General features: G+C 50.7%; 1 protein-coding gene across 3 annotated transcripts in view; it reads right to left on the bottom strand.

The window, feature by feature from the left end:
- Positions 1 to 3179: 3179 nt before the first annotated feature.
- Positions 3180 to 16285, bottom strand: part of OLFML2B (olfactomedin like 2B) — a 40340-nt gene continuing 27234 nt past the window's right edge. For all 3 annotated transcript variants that reach the window (XM_028488714.2, XM_028488715.2, XM_007116663.4), the window contains exons 7-8: positions 4516 to 4692; positions 3180 to 3963 (exon numbers count right to left, since the gene is read on the bottom strand). In XM_028488714.2, coding sequence (XP_028344515.1) covers positions 3362 to 3963; positions 4516 to 4692 — 779 coding nt within the window. In that variant the 3' untranslated portion in view covers positions 3180 to 3361. The remainder of the gene's footprint in view (positions 3964 to 4515; positions 4693 to 16285) is intronic.

The raw sequence follows: 16285 nt of genomic DNA, 5'->3' as shown, positions 1-16285 counted from the left end.
GGAAAACAAAAGTAAATCTATTTTCCCATCAGCATCAAGTGATTAAAATGCCTCCGGTTCGGTGTGAGGTTACAAAGCTCGGAGAAGCTTCAGCAAATCTGAGAGCTAGAAAATCCCCCTTCGTTTCACAGGTGAGGAGAAGGCCAGGGAGGGTGGGTACATACCTGGCTGTTGCTCGGTCTCTTCAAGTTTCTGAGAAACTTGTTCTCTAATTCTTCATGTTTCCAAAGTTCAAACCCACGATGAGAAAGCTGCCTGGAGAAGTCCTGGATGTGCTCGGGGAAACTGTTTCCAACCACCCGGCCTCAGGCCTGAGGTCACCCCTTCCACTGCTTCCTCCTTCCAGCGTGTGGGAGGTACCCGGGGAGAGGATCCTCACCTGGCCCGAGTGGGTAGTTAGGCCGTAGGGCAATTAGATCGCCCAGAGAGGCTGCAGCTGGCATCCCCAGAGGCTGTTCTTCATGGCCCCCTGGATCTCCCAGCAGGGAGCGTTTCCTGACTACCTACAGAGGGGGCCAGGAGGAGGCTCTGAAGAGCTAGGGCAGGAAAGCTGACTCGTGGGTAAGCGGCCACGTGAGCTTCCATGTTGGAGCCTCATCCCAGAGTCACCAAGGGGTGGAGGGCAGCCCTCCTTACCTGCTGACCACCTGTCCTGGGATCCACGGATCCAGGCCATGGACGCTTAGGACAGTCACTCCTTTGGCTTAGGCAACACTGCTGCCTGGCCCTTGCTCTGCCCCTCCTGCCTTGAGGCTCCTCAGCCTGGGTTCTGGCTTTTCAGGGCACGCGGCTCATGGCCTGGGATCCTACACCCTCACTTTTGAGGCAGGCCTCCCAGAACTAATTATTTTGCATGACAGCTGGGGCCCTGACCAAGCCCTGACTACTTCCTACTGACCCTGATTGCTTGTTCCCGAGGTCCATTATCGAAGGCCACTGTCCTGGAAACGTGAAGTCTGAGAACTTCCTTTCTTGACATGGCAGGGCAGCCCAACTTTTAGGAGGTTCATGCAGAGACCTGAGGGGTAGGTAGATTGGGAGGCCTTGGTGTCATATGGACAGCAGCAAAGAGAGAAGGCTGTGGGTCACGCACAAGTGGGAGAGAGGCACACATCCGGCCCTGGCCTCTGGGCCACCCAGCAGTGAGGTCCCAGGTGGGGTGAGTGTGCCCTGGGTGACAAGCCCTGGTCTGGGAATCTGGCAGCTGTAAATATATCACTTTACATAGATGGATGGGTGGGTTGGTGGATGAATGACTGGGTAGATGATAGATGGATGGATAGATAGATAAACATTTCCGTAAGATGTGAGTTCCTCACCAGCAACTCTCCTGCTGGCTTACCCCACTCCCTCGGAGCAGCCCTACCTTGGGCTCAGGCTGACTTTGCTGTGGTCTCCAACTGGGGCCTGACAGAAGGGCCAGGATCTAGGGAGGAAATGCTTTCTCTCTCCTCTGGTCGGGTAAGGCCTCTGGACATGGGCAGCTTTACCACCAACATCATCCACCAAAGCCTTTCTGAACCCTGGACATACCATCTCCCTGCCTCTAAACCCTGCTGCTGCCTCCAGGCCTGACAGGCACTTGCACTTGCTCAGGAGAACTGGACCCAAACAGCCCCAAGGCAAAGTGAAGTCATTGGATATTTGTTATTTGAAATAGTCTAAGTGGAGGAAGCTTCTAGCAGGGTGGGCGTGGAGTAAACAGCGCAAGGATTGACTGGGGAGCGTGGAGGGGCAGAGCGTCTGTGCAGGACTCACCAGGCAGCAGCTGCTCCCTGTGTGGGGGTGGGAGTGGAGCGGGAGGGGACAGTGTGGTGACATGATGTGCTTGTCTTCCCATGGCCTTCTTGGGTTCTGCCCTCCATCCATAAACTCAGGAGACACCCATTCAGGGTTTTTTTCCACTTTTCTGTCTCCTGTTTCGTGTAATGTGGAGGAAAGGGCAAGTTGTGGGCAACAGGCACTGCACAGGGCCGGGCCGTGCATGGGGAGGGACAGCAGGTCTTCCCATCCTGCAAACACTTCCCTCAGGGGCCTCGTTTCAGAACCAGGCCCTTCTCCTGGAGGGAAAGCTGGGAAGGAAGGCTGGCTGAAGGTGAACATTCAGGATGAGGCAGAGGAGAGGATTATGGGGAGGGGAAAGATTGATTGATGGATTGTAAGCTTCTTTTTTTTTTTTTTTTTTTTTTTTGCGGTACGTGGGCCTCTGCTCCAGACACGCAGGCCCAGCGGCCAGGGCTCACGGGCCCAGCCGCTCCTCGGCATGTGGGATCCTCCCAGACCGGGGCGCGAACCCGTGTCCCCTGCATCGGCAGGTGGACTCTCAACCACCGCGCCACCAGGGAAGCCTGTAAGCTTCTTAAGAAGTATAGGGTCAAGGTCACACTCAGCTTTGTATTTTCAACAGTACCAACCACCAGGCCACACGGAGGAGGACTAAGGAATGAACAGGTTCCCATATCTTGGTTAATGACTAGAAAAAAGCAGAACAGCACAAGGAAGCTGGTGTGACAGTGGAAGAGACGGGAAGGGATCAATGCCCCCAAATTAAAGTGAGTGTAGGGGTCAGCTCATTCCAAATCCCTAACACCCCCTTTCCTGCTGCCACAAGGAAGCCCCTCATTAGGAGGGGAGAGGAGCTGCCTGGGGCAGCTCAGCATGAGGATATTTCTATGGAACACAGATCTCATCTCCTTCTGCGGGAGGGATCTAACCCCGGCAGTCATATCAGTGCTAAACAGAAACGCACGGGGGGTGAATTTAAATTTCTTCTTTATTAAAAAAAAAGCATTTTTTTCTGGGTTTTTAAAAAAACTTCTCTAATACATAAGACAATTCTTCCCACCCCTTAGCACTTCTTTCTTGCCTCCTTCACTCCTGCTCCTGGTACCAGCTGCCTGCATCACCCAGATGAAGAAACCTTCTCAGGTCGAGATGTGGGAGCTGGAGGGGGTTGAGGGTTTGAAGGAAGGTGGTTACTGGTCAAAAGGAGAAGTTCATTTGCACAAAAATATAAACCATGGAGGATGAGACCAGCACATACACATATGGATTGATCTACAATCCGTATAAAAAAAATAGACCCAAATTGTCATTTTACATTGGCAATATTATACAAAATAATATATATTTTTTAAACAACACACACCCACACACCCACACTACACATATGGATTGATCTACAATCCGTATAAAAAAAATAGACCCAAATTGTCATTTTACATTGGCAATATTATACAAAATAATATATATTTTTTAAACAACACACACCCACACCCACACACACACACACACACCCCCCCACACACACACACAAGGTGCCAGTAGCCCCTCTGCACTTCTGCTTCTGGGGACAGGAGTGTCAGTAGGCAAAGATGACATGGTAGGTGACCTGGTGGCCATTGTCCCAGGCGTAGAGCAGGCGGTCCTTGGGGTTGTAGTCTATCTGGGTGGTGTAGGAATACTCATTCTCAAACAGCAGCCTGGGGATGATCTGCGTGTTGGTGTGGGTGTCAAAGGCGTAGGAGATGTTGGCATTGCGCTGGTTGTAGCTGTCCACGGCGTACAGCACCCCACAGATGACGAAGCAGTTGCCGTAGAAGTTCCGCCGGAGCCCCGTGCGCCACGTGGTCTCCTTCTGTGTGCTCAGGTCCATGGCGTTGAGCTTGCTCAGGACGATGACCTCCTGGCTGAAGCCCTCGTCGTCCAGGGCCGGGTAGATGAGCCACAGGCCATTCTCATCCACAGCAAAGTCCACGTCCGAGTGGCCCTGCCACCTCCAGGGTGTGGCCTCCTCATAGGCCACGTCATGGAGCATGGCCCAGGCAGCCACATAGCGCTGCTTCAGGTCATACTTGATGATGTTGCGGGTGAAGGCCCGGTTGTAGTAGAAGGCACCATTGTACACCACGTGGCCCGTGCCGATCCAGCTGTAGGGGAGCTTGTAGGAATTGCTCCAGCGACCTGTGGGCAGTGAGAAGGCAGAAGGCTTGAGGGCAACGGTGCAGAGACAACCTGCCAGGCAGGGTGGGGGCAGCCCAGAGAGATGGGACGTGCCATTGGCTTGAGGTCTGGAGCCCACCGTTTGTGTCTTGGTTCTGCCACTTTCTAGTTCTGTATAGCATCCTCATCTGTCATTTAGAAATAACGATTTCCACTCTCCTCACTGAGCTGTTTCAAGGATCCAGAGTGCTAATGTACATGAGCATGGTTTGTAAACTGTCAAGGGCCATGGGAAAGGGAGGATGTATCACTACTGTTTTCTGGACCAGACTCCAGGTTGTCCCATGTCCCAGGGACTGGGAAGGAGGGGCAGGGCTGAGAGAGCAGAGAATGTGAGGGAGTGTGGAAGAGGGACATCCCGCTACCAGAGAAGGTCCTTTTACCATCAGAAGAAGGCGTTGCCCTTCTTGTCCACTGTCTCCACCCTAAGAGATCTGGCCATGATTAAAACAGAAGACAGTGGGGAAGGAGGGTCCCCTTAGGGTCCCCCTAAGGTGGACCCACATCACGTACCTTGTTTGAAGTTCTCCAGGTTCCGGAACTCTACCAGGGTGTTGCCATAGTAATAATTGGTTACGTAAATCCGCTCATCTTTGGCCAGGGGGTCCTTCATCCAGGCCCCTTCATTCCGCCCGTATGTGTTCTGCGTGGTTGGCCCCGTGATTGTGGAGAGGGTGTCCTTGCACCTTCCTGATGGAGGAGAGGTGGATGGAGAGGTTTGAATGACTGAAGAACGCCCTGCCCCTAAAACCCTTGCTGGCTCCGCCAACTGGAGTCTGAAACTCCTCGTCAGGCTTCTACTGCCCTGTATAGCCAACCTGACACCAGACATTTTCTCAGCATCATCCCCTGCTACTCCTCTCATCTCTCCTATATTCTACTCCTATGAAGCCATCTACTGTCACCATCCTGGGCCACTTTCATGCCACCATGCTTTGCTCCTGCTGTCCTCTTACTTCTCAATCCTACAAACTCATCCCTCAAGGATCTAAGCTCCAATGCCCTTTTCTGACACCACATCCTCCTCTGAAAAACCATTCTAGCCTTTTATTGGATTCCATCCTGCTCCCATAGTACTGTGAATGTACCTCTCTTACAGGACTTGTCATCCTATGTCTCAACAGTGTTTGTGTATCTCTCTCCTGATTCAAAGCCCACCCCCATCCAGAGCATAAGCCCCAGGGAGCAGGGTCTGTGGCTTTCCTCTTTGTGTCCTCAGTCCTCAGAATACACAGTGTCTGGCAGGCCACAGGCACTGAGCAGATGTTCTGAAACTTGGATGAATACACGGCAGCATGACATGTGTGACCAGAGGAGAGGACTTTACAGGTATGACCAGGAACATGGAGCTTCACCAGCCACTGAGCTACCCCAAGGGGCTTGGCCCAGGCCACCAGCAGAGAGCAGCCCTGACTGTGCAGTGTATGTCATGTCCCTGAGGCCCACCTTCTGGGTCCTAGAGAGCTGTGCTCAAGCCTATGCCTCTGTGGGTAGGATGCCAGGGCCCCCTTCTGGGAAATTGGAGGGGCGGGGAAACAAGTTCCCACATATGGAGCTTACTCTGGCTGTAGGAGACTCCTTCAAAGGTCAAGTCTGCTTTAAGGGGACAGGAACTCTGCAATGCCATCCTGAGTGACTCTTTGGAGAGACCTGGTGCCCATGAGAGGCCCTAAAAGACCGCTAGAACTATGCTGGGTTCTAAATCAAGTTGAAAGCCTGCCTGCATGCTTAATATGCAGTATTGTTATTGAACATGGCCCTGAATGATACTGCAATAACATGTGACTACAGAGAGCCCGTGCTCTTTTTGTCTCTGCAATAGTGGGTCATGAAGGAGATGGGAGGAGGACAATGGAGGGGGCGGCGGGAGAAGCAGATTAATCCAGGCTTTACAACTTCCTCCTCCTCCTCCTGGCAGCTGGGACCAGCAGAATACCCCCCAACTGCCATCAGGACTGGGGCACTGATGGGTAACGGTGATGAGAGTAACTTGTAATGAGAGTAACTTGTCCCTGACATTCATGTGGAACCAAAGAGTAAGGGGCTACAGTTCAGATTCAGGGTTCTCTAAACTCCAGGCCACGCCCACTTCCAAATTGTTGCAATCTGTTCCATCTGTTCTGCTCCTCCATAGCGGTCTGAGCTGGCAGGACAGGGCAGGCGCTGTGCCCTTGGCCCCAGGCCTGGGGCAGCCAGGCGTCTGAAAGTAGGATAAACATTGTTTCTCAGGCAGGGCCCACAGCTGGGTGCAATTGGCAGGGTTCAGGCATCTCCCTGTGGGGTTTATTAGGTCCTGGTCCGACAGAGAGGAGAGGGTTTTGGTCTCTGTAAGACAAACAACAGAGCCTACCAGCCAAAGCCTCATAAGACAATAAAATAGAAGGCTCTGGCTGAGCCCAGGCAACGGAGGTCTGATGGAAAATATCTCATTCCCTGGTGCTGAGCAGGGCCCTGGCTTGCCAGTGGAGAAGGTTAGTTCACCTTAGAACTAAGGTGAGCCCTAGCGTGCCATCCCCAGGGAGGGGCATTTTTATGTGCCCCCTTCCCCTGGAAAAGCCCAGTGAGGACATCAACTCCCTGTCTGAGAGGCAGCCCCCAACCCATGCCCAGAGCCCCACAAATGGCTGTGTGAGGCCAGGGGTTTCTGCCATGGCTATGCCACCTCTCTGCCCAGATATGGAAACTGCAGATGAGCTCCTGGAAGCCAGGACTCATCTAAGTTTCGATGTACCGTGTTGCCCCAGGCAGCCCCCCAAATCCCTGCAGGGTCCTGTCTCAGCACTAAGGCTCTGCAATGAGAGGCGCTTAACGTGAGGCAATAGAATGTGCCCCAGGTTTGCAGACAGAGGCCTGACATTGGTCTTGGCCCTGCTACTGACTCCAAAGTCTGTGTTTCTTTTAAAAGGTCACAGAGCTTTAATTTCTTCCACAGTAAAACAAGTATAATATATGCCCTACCTACTTGACAAGAGCGCTTGGAGAATGCACTCTGATGATGGTATGGTAGGCTGAGTAATGCCTCCCAAAGGTAACCAGGTCTTGATCCCTGGAACCTGTGAAGGTGACCTTCTATGGCAAAAGAGACTATGTTGCGATAGGGGGACTATCTTTTTTTTTTTTTTTTTTTTTTTTTTTTTGCGGTAGGTGGGCCTCTCACTGTTGTGGCCTCTCCCGTTGCGGAGCACAGGCTCCGGACGCGCAGGCTCAGCGGCCATGGCTCACGGGCCCAGCCACTCCGCGGCATGTGGGATCTTCCCGGACCGGGGCACGAACCCGTGTCCCCTGCATCGGCAGGCGGACTCCCAACCACTGCACCACCAGGGAAGCCCTAGGGGGACTATCTTGTATGATCCAGGTGGGTCCTAACTGCAATCACAAGTATCCTCATGACAGGGAGGCAGAGGGAGATTTGACTACATAAGAGGAGGCAACCTGATGATGGAAGCAAAGATTGGACTGATGAGGCCACAAGCCAAGGGATGCTGGCAGCCACCTGAAGCTAAAAAAGGCAAGAAATGGACTATCCCTTGGAGCTTCAGGAAGGAAACAGCCTTCTGACACCTTGATTTTAGTCCTATAAGACTCATTTCAGCCTTCAGGCCTCCAGAACTGTTAGAGAATAAATTTCTATTGTTTAAGCCATTAAGTTTGTGGTAATTTGTTACAGGAGGCCTAGGAAACTAATACAGATGGAGTCAGCTTCTGGCATCTTTATTTCTGTAGGAAGAGGGGAGTCCCAGCTTACAGCTTCAGGACCTCAGGCTGTATCTCCACATGCCCTCAGAGCAAATGCCGGCAGCCCACAGGGTAGTCCAGCACAGGCAGGAACAGTGGGACAGACAAGTGTGGTTTGAGAGCATTTGAAGACAGGTTCAAGGGAGATCAGTAAACCATGAGGCCCAGACCCAGGTCTGAGAATCTGGGGCCATTCAGATGCTCCCACCCTTGGCAGCAAACTGTCAGCCTTGGAGAGAAGACACAGCATGTCTACTCCTTTTCACGGGTAATGAGAGAAGGGAGGGAGATAGTTCGAAGGCACTGAAGAGAAAAGACAGTGCTGCCTGCAACTCATCTTAGAAGTGTTCCCCCGAAGCTTGATGACGGGGAACACTTCCTAAGCCGTCTCTATGTATTAACTCATTTAGTCATCGAGAGTCCTGGGAGACAGCTGGCCCTGCATCAAAGGTCCCCGGGGTCTGAAAAGTAGGGGCTCTTCCTCTCAGCATATAAACCTGCTCAAATCTTGCCATCTAACACAAAGAAATCAGCAAACAAGAGACTCCCGTGCCCTCTGGGGCTCTCCAGTGTTCACGCAGCAGGCCTCTCCTGCAGGGTGCAGGGGAGCCCACACACGCCTCAACTCCTCACCTGATGGCTGCCTTCAATGCTTACACACTGTCCATCAGGGACGCTCTCCGGTCTTTTTATTCTAGTCAAGCCTGTCTTTGGTCTGAAACCCCCGCCCACCTCCCCCCACCCGCCTCGTTCACTGGGCTTTCACACCCCGCTCTCCTGGTCCCCACTCACCGCCCTGGTCATGCTGCCTTTGGCTGGTTCTCTTTTCTGCCCACCTTTCAGATGTTATCCCTTAGAGCCCCACTTTTAGCCCCTTATCTTCTTGTTCTTCCTGTGTTCCCTGGGCACACTCAGCTCTTATACAGCCCGGCGTTTGTTTCTGAGCACCAGACACCCAACCCCTACTAGACATTTCTCTCCTGTGTGTCCTCCTGATTCCTCAAACTTAACGGATTAAAAATGGAATTCATCTGCTTCAATTCACAGCCTGTTCCTCCTGTACTCTCTGTCCTGGAGAAAGGCATGGCACACCGTTAACCAAGCCAGGAGCCTTGTGGTCCTCCCTGATATCCCCCTCTCCTCCACCCACACACCCATTGGTTGCTGTCTCCAACCTCTTCATCTCTCTGCCCTTTCCCTCCACCTCTGCAGCATTTGCTATGCCCAGTGAACACAGGTGGACCCACTGCGTGTGGGAGTCCAGCGAGACTCAAAGTGAAGACAAGGCAGGTGTGTTGTCCCTATGACTGAGTATGTGGGGCCCGACAGCCCCAGAGGCCACAATTTCCATTTGAAACCGAACTTGTTTTGAACGCAGAAAGAAGGCAGTGGTGCTCTAAGAAGCATAAATAACCAAATAACCCTATCATATTCTTTCTTACTTGTATTATTTGCTCATATTAGCCAACAACTCATGCTGAAAATGACATAGAAAAGGGAAAGATAGGGCAACTCATAGTTTCTTTTCTTTTTAGTCTTCCTTACTCAGTAAGCCAAAAGTAGGGAGTGCTGGTAAAGTGTACTCCTATTAAGAAGTGAAACAGAAACAGATGAGCTAGTTTTGTGTAAGTGTTTCCACTGGTCTGCTAGGCACAAAAATGCATACGAATGTTAGGAGCCATGAAATACCGTCATTTTGGTGGACTCTACATGAGTTAAACAATCTGACCTTTGCATTGAAAACTGGCAGTGCACAATATGATAAAATTCATGCTATTCAAGTTTTTAATATTCCTTTACTTACAATCGCATGAAATCCAAAGAAAAAAACCAAGTGAGAGAGAGAAGCCAGAGAAGAAAGGAAACAGCTTTATACTGACTACCTTAAATGGCACTTTTCTCCTGCTCTTTTTTTTTTTTTTTTTTTTTTTTTTTTTTGCGGTACACGGGACTCTCACCGCTGTGGCCTCTCCCGTTGCGGAGCGCAGGCTCCGGACGCGCAGGCTCAGCCCCAGACGCTCCGCGGCATGTGGGATCTTCCCGGACCGGGGCACGAACCCGCGTCCCCTGCATCGGTAGGCGGACTCTCAACCACTGCGCCACCAGGGAAGCCCCTCTCCTGCTCTTTGAACGAGGGGCTCTATGTTTTCATTTTGCCCTGGGCTATACAAAATGCCTTCGCATTTTGTATAGTTTGGGCTTGACCAAACAGTTTGGCCCTGACCAAACTGGTTCACTCCTGGGGCTCTTGCCGGCTCTGGTCCTTCTCACTGCAGTGCTACCTTCCTTCCCGGCTGTTTTTTCCTCATCCCTCAAGACAGCTAGGTCAGCTTCTCTTTTCAGAAGAGAGTGTCTCTGACCCCAAAGCACCCTATGCATTCACTCACCACCCTGAGTTGAAATGGTGTTTATGTGTCTCATATACAAGCTTGTGGCAACTCCAGGTCAGGGATGCTGCCTCATCTGCCTCTGCACGACCAACACCTACAGAACCTGCGCGTCATCAGCACCCGGTACTTTCCTTAAATTGACAAATCTGAATAGAGTCCCCCCGCTTAGAACCCTCTGTACCACTTTTAGATGTAAGTCCCAATGTCCTACTCCCTTCATCAGCAGGCTCCTCTCCCTTACGTTGCCCTGTGTATGCCAGGACGATGGGCGTTCTTTAATCGCCCTGACCTCCCACCCCCCATGCCCGCACAGGCTCATGCTGTCTGTTCTGGCCTGGGAGCCACACTCGGAAATGGAGCTCCACCCTCAGAACCAAAGACAGTCTCCACTGGACTGCATACTTTGCCGCTTGCCAGCCCTGGCCACTTTCGTCACCCGTATCCCCCTCACGGTGACCCCTCTGCAGAAGTGACCAGAGCTCACTCCCTTTCACAGCCAGCACGGCGTGGGGCTGAGTGAATTAGGAGTGGACGCTTCATCCTTGTAGAGAGGCACAGACTTTATTCCTTATCCATTTACAAGGAACATCTCCACTTTCTTGTCTTGTTTCTAGGGCCAGCGGCCTCTGTGTTCTGACTGAACTTCCTCGTGGTTTCAGGGGGCTGGTGAGGTGCCCCAGCAAAGAGACTGAGAGCAGAGTGTGCCTTTGGAGTTGGGGGTCGGGAAAGCTGCCTGTCAAGTGACTCAGGGCAGCCAACTGGGACAACTTCTTGGTCCCGAGTCTGGGTGCCGTGGAGGGTCTGGCTATAGCCCTGCCCCTGCCCGTGTCAGCACCACCTTCCTCAGGCTGCCTCAGACCAGGCCCGCTGACATGTGGCAGGCCGGCTGGCCATCTCGTGCCCACAGCCAGTGGCTGGCCAGGCCTCGGGGATTGTTAAGGTGGTTTACTTTGTGAAGGAGACAGTCTTTAGCCAATCATATTTCCTAGGTTCGACCGTGAGGCAGGCTCTCTGGTAGTGCTGTCATCCTGACTGTCCTCTTTGCTCCTTCCCACTCCCCCGCCCCAAAGCAGCCTCTTCTAACACGTGCAGCAGGAGTTGCAGTCCTTAAAGTCTGGGACTCTGAAAAGTCTTGGCAACGTGGCACAAGTGTTCTCTTCCTCTGCGGTAGCCTGAGCAGACCTCTCCCAGACACTGAGGATGGGGACCGCTCCCGTCCCGTCCCTTCCCTTCCTGAGCCCCGGCTCCCATCACTGACGGCATTTTTCCTCTCCTGTCCTAGAGCTACCATGCGTTGGCCAAAAGTTAATTCCAATTTGCTTGTTTTGGGAATTTTTCTGAGAGTTTTACAATTCCCCTGAGGAAAATGGTGGACCTTTTAGGGTATTACAAAACCAGGTTTAGAAACCATGGGATAGGATGTTCCTTTTAAAAGCAGCCCCATTTAAAAGCACTCAGACAGCTCAAAGTCAAAATTGCCAGGCTCAGAAAACAGCAAGCAACCTTTCACAGGCAACAAATCAGTGGTCTGTGTTGGTTTCAGCCAAATGATTTTTATTTAAATGATGACTACATGTAGTCCTACTTGGCCAGGCACAGGCAGGCAGGAAGTCTGCAGAGAAGGTTCCAGAAAAGAAATCCCAACCACACTAACAGCAGCCTGAGAGAAGCACTTGACAGTGATACATGATTAAAAGTGATTCCTGAAAAAACTTGCCAAGACTCCACATTGCCTAAACAGCCACCCTTCTCTCTGTGCCACCCCCACTTTTCATCCCTTGGTATTTGAAGAAGCACTTATATCTGTGTCCACATCCCTGTGTTTTTTTTCTGCAGTAGACATAAAAGGCAAGAACTTCAGCTCTTTTGAAAAATCCTACAGGCCAGTCTTTAAGCAGAAACTTACATCCTCTGTGTAAGACAGATGAATGGATAAAGAAGATGTGGTACGTATAGACAATGGAATATTACTCAGCCACTAAAAAGAATGAAATAATGCCATCTGCAGCAACATGGATGAACCTGGAGATTATCATGCTACGTGAAATAAGTCAGACAGAGAAAGACAAATATCATATGATATCGCTTATATGTGGAATCTAAACTACGACACAAATGAACTCTTTGAACGAGGGGCTCTATGTTTTCATTTTGCCCTGGGCTATACAAAATGCCTTCGCATTTTGTATAGTTTGGGCTTGACCAAACAGTTTGGCCCTGACCAAACTGGTTCACTCCTGGGGCTCTTGCCGGCTCTGGTCCTTCTCACTGCAGTGCTACCTTCCTTCCCGGCTGTTTTTTCCTCATCCCTCAAGACAGCTAGGTCAGCTTCTCTTTTCAGAAGAGAGTGTCTCTGACCCCAAAGCACCCTATGCATTCACTCACCACCCTGAGTTGAAATGGTGTTTATGTGTCTCATATACAAGCTTGTGGCAACTCCAGGTCAGGGATGCTGCCTCATCTGCCTCTGCACGACCAACACCTACAGAACCTGCGCGTCATCAGCACCCGGTACTTTCCTTAAATTGACAAATCTGAATAGAGTCCCCCCGCTTAGAACCCTCTGTACCACTTTTAGATGTAAGTCCCAATGTCCTACTCCCTTCATCAGCAGGCTCCTCTCCCTTACGTTGCCCTGTGTATGCCAGGACGATGGGCGTTCTTTAATCGCCCTGACCTCCCACCCCCCATGCCCGCACAGGCTCATGCTGTCTGTTCTGGCCTGGGAGCCACACTCGGAAATGGAGCTCCACCCTCAGAACCAAAGACAGTCTCCACTGGACTGCATACTTTGCCGCTTGCCAGCCCTGGCCACTTTCGTCACCCGTATCCCCCTCACGGTGACCCCTCTGCAGAAGTGACCAGAGCTCACTCCCTTTCACAGCCAGCACGGCGTGGGGCTGAGTGAATTAGGAGTGGACGCTTCATCCTTGTAGAGAGGCACAGACTTTATTCCTTATCCATTTACAAGGAACATCTCCACTTTCTTGTCTTGTTTCTAGGGCCAGCGGCCTCTGTGTTCTGACTGAACTTCCTCGTGGTTTCAGGGGGCTGGTGAGGTGCCCCAGCAAAGAGACTGAGAGCAGAGTGTGCCTTTGGAGTTGGGGGTCGGGAAAGCTGCCTGTCAAGTGACTCAGGGCAGCCAACTGGGACAACTTCTTGGTCCCGAGTCTGGGTGCCGTGGAGGGTCTGGCTATAGCCCTGCCCCTGCCCGTGTCAGCACCACCTTCCTCAGGCTGCCTCAGACCAGGCCCGCTGACATGTGGCAGGCCGGCTGGCCATCTCGTGCCCACAGCCAGTGGCTGGCCAGGCCTCGGGGATTGTTAAGGTGGTTTACTTTGTGAAGGAGACAGTCTTTAGCCAATCATATTTCCTAGGTTCGACCGTGAGGCAGGCTCTCTGGTAGTGCTGTCATCCTGACTGTCCTCTTTGCTCCTTCCCACTCCCCCGCCCCAAAGCAGCCTCTTCTAACACGTGCAGCAGGAGTTGCAGTCCTTAAAGTCTGGGACTCTGAAAAGTCTTGGCAACGTGGCACAAGTGTTCTCTTCCTCTGCGGTAGCCTGAGCAGACCTCTCCCAGACACTGAGGATGGGGACCGCTCCCGTCCCGTCCCTTCCCTTCCTGAGCCCCGGCTCCCATCACTGACGGCATTTTTCCTCTCCTGTCCTAGAGCTACCATGCGTTGGCCAAAAGTTAATTCCAATTTGCTTGTTTTGGGAATTTTTCTGAGAGTTTTACAATTCCCCTGAGGAAAATGGTGGACCTTTTAGGGTATTACAAAACCAGGTTTAGAAACCATGGGATAGGATGTTCCTTTTAAAAGCAGCCCCATTTAAAAGCACTCAGACAGCTCAAAGTCAAAATTGCCAGGCTCAGAAAACAGCAAGCAACCTTTCACAGGCAACAAATCAGTGGTCTGTGTTGGTTTCAGCCAAATGATTTTTATTTAAATGATGACTACATGTAGTCCTACTTGGCCAGGCACAGGCAGGCAGGAAGTCTGCAGAGAAGGTTCCAGAAAAGAAATCCCAACCACACTAACAGCAGCCTGAGAGAAGCACTTGACAGTGATACATGATTAAAAGTGATTCCTGAAAAAACTTGCCAAGACTCCACATTGCCTAAACAGCCACCCTTCTCTCTGTGCCACCCCCACTTTTCATCCCTTGGTATTTGAAGAAGCACTTATATCTGTGTCCACATCCCTGTGTTTTTTTTCTGCAGTAGACATAAAAGGCAAGAACTTCAGCTCTTTTGAAAAATCCTACAGGCCAGTCTTTAAGCAGAAACTTACATCCTCTGTGTAAGACAGATGAATGGATAAAGAAGATGTGGTACGTATAGACAATGGAATATTACTCAGCCACTAAAAAGAATGAAATAATGCCATCTGCAGCAACATGGATGAACCTGGAGATTATCATGCTACGTGAAATAAGTCAGACAGAGAAAGACAAATATCATATGATATCGCTTATATGCGGAATCTAAAAAAAAAGATACAAATGAACTTATTTACAAAATAGAAACAGACTCACAGAGAGTGAACTTATGGTTATCAGGGGGGAAGGGTGGGGGGAAGGGATAAATTGGGAGTTTGGGATTGACATGTACACACTGCTTGATTTAAAATAGATAACCAACAAGGACCTACAGTATAGCAGAGGGAACTCTGCTCAATATCCTGTAATAACCTAAATGGGAAAAGAATTTGAAAAAGAATAGATACATGTATATGTATAACAAAATCACTTTGCTGTACACCCGAAACTAACACAACATTGTTAATCAACTATAGTCCAATATAAAATAAAAATTAAAAAAAAAAAAAAGAACCCCAGCTCTTCTGAAAAATCCTAGAGGCCAGTCTTTAAGCAGAAGCTTACATCCTCTGTGACGATGTTATTCTGGTTGAATAGAATATTGAACAACAAGAGAAAATGTATCCCTGTCTCCCATTCCTACCACCAGGTAAACAGTGGCTAGGACACAGGGTTTCTCCTGTCTGGGAATCAGCATCTCAGTCAGGCTAATGGAGGGGGTGGCATCCTCAGAACCCCAGAAAGGTGCATGTCGGGAGTTACACCAGAAAAGCCCACTGGTGGCAACACCCAGGGTAGGCAGGTGGATTGTGGAGACAGTGGAGAATTCCACCCCTGGCTAGGAAGTCACCAAGGGAAGAGGCTTCCAGGCCGGCAAACACCATCGCTGAGGACATACAAGGCGTGCAGATGTACCCGTAGCCTGTCTTCACTGTTAGTATTCTATCCATCTGTGGAGGGATAGTGACGGGCAGCTGTCTAAGTTTCTGGAGGAACCATCCCTCCTACCCAATTGGTGGTGGTATGGGGGCCCCCCGGGGAGCTCATTCCCATGGCAGAAGAGGAGATGGAGTGCTGGGCCCATGAGCATGGTCAAGGCTGCCCAGAGCCAGTTTGGAACTGGGAACCTCTGCTCAGACCCTGGGGCATGCTGCAGAAATTGAGCAGGACCCGCAGCTTCAGAATTGATCATCCATGCAGTGAGGAATGGACCTTTTCTACTCTATGGTCAGCTTGCTCCCGTCATGGAAGCAAAAGAAAGGAAAAGAAAAACATTCTCTCCTCCCACCCCAACCTCTGTGGCTCAAGAACTGTCTTCTTGCTTAGCTTCCTCCAGGCCAAGGTTCATGAGATTTTGCCCTGGGGTCCATTTGGTTATTTTCTTGCCATTATTCTGGGATGTTTCACCCAATAGGAATCCCTTGCTATACCATGGCCTGATAAACTTACTGCAGAAAACCACAGAATATAATGGAGAAAACAGTCTTTAGCAAATTTCTAATTTCTGAGACCCACAGACGGGCAGAGATTTGGCCAAGGTCACACAGCTGTCAGCGGCAGAGACCAGGCTATAACCAGGTGTTTGGCTCCTGGCAGGTGCTCCTTCCACCATCTGTCTGGCGTAGCTGGCACCTTATTCTGAGGAGGAATTGGGAAAGAGGCTGCCAAGGGAGCAGAAAATGGGAAGAAGGGAAAGACAGGTATAAAGCAAATCACGTCTTCTGTCAAATCAAGTATATTTTTAATGAAATTATTATTCAATAGTGTTATTTCTCAATCACTATGGATGATGATGTAATGAATGTTTGGTTTAGTTCTTTTTGGGAGAGACATCTG

The sequence above is a fragment of the Physeter macrocephalus genome, chromosome 4 (genome assembly GCF_002837175.3).
Source record: "Physeter macrocephalus isolate SW-GA chromosome 4, ASM283717v5, whole genome shotgun sequence".
Lineage (NCBI taxonomy): Eukaryota > Metazoa > Chordata > Mammalia > Artiodactyla > Physeteridae > Physeter > Physeter macrocephalus.
Note: the sequence above shows the minus strand (reverse complement) of the source record. Positions and strands in the feature narration are given on the sequence as shown.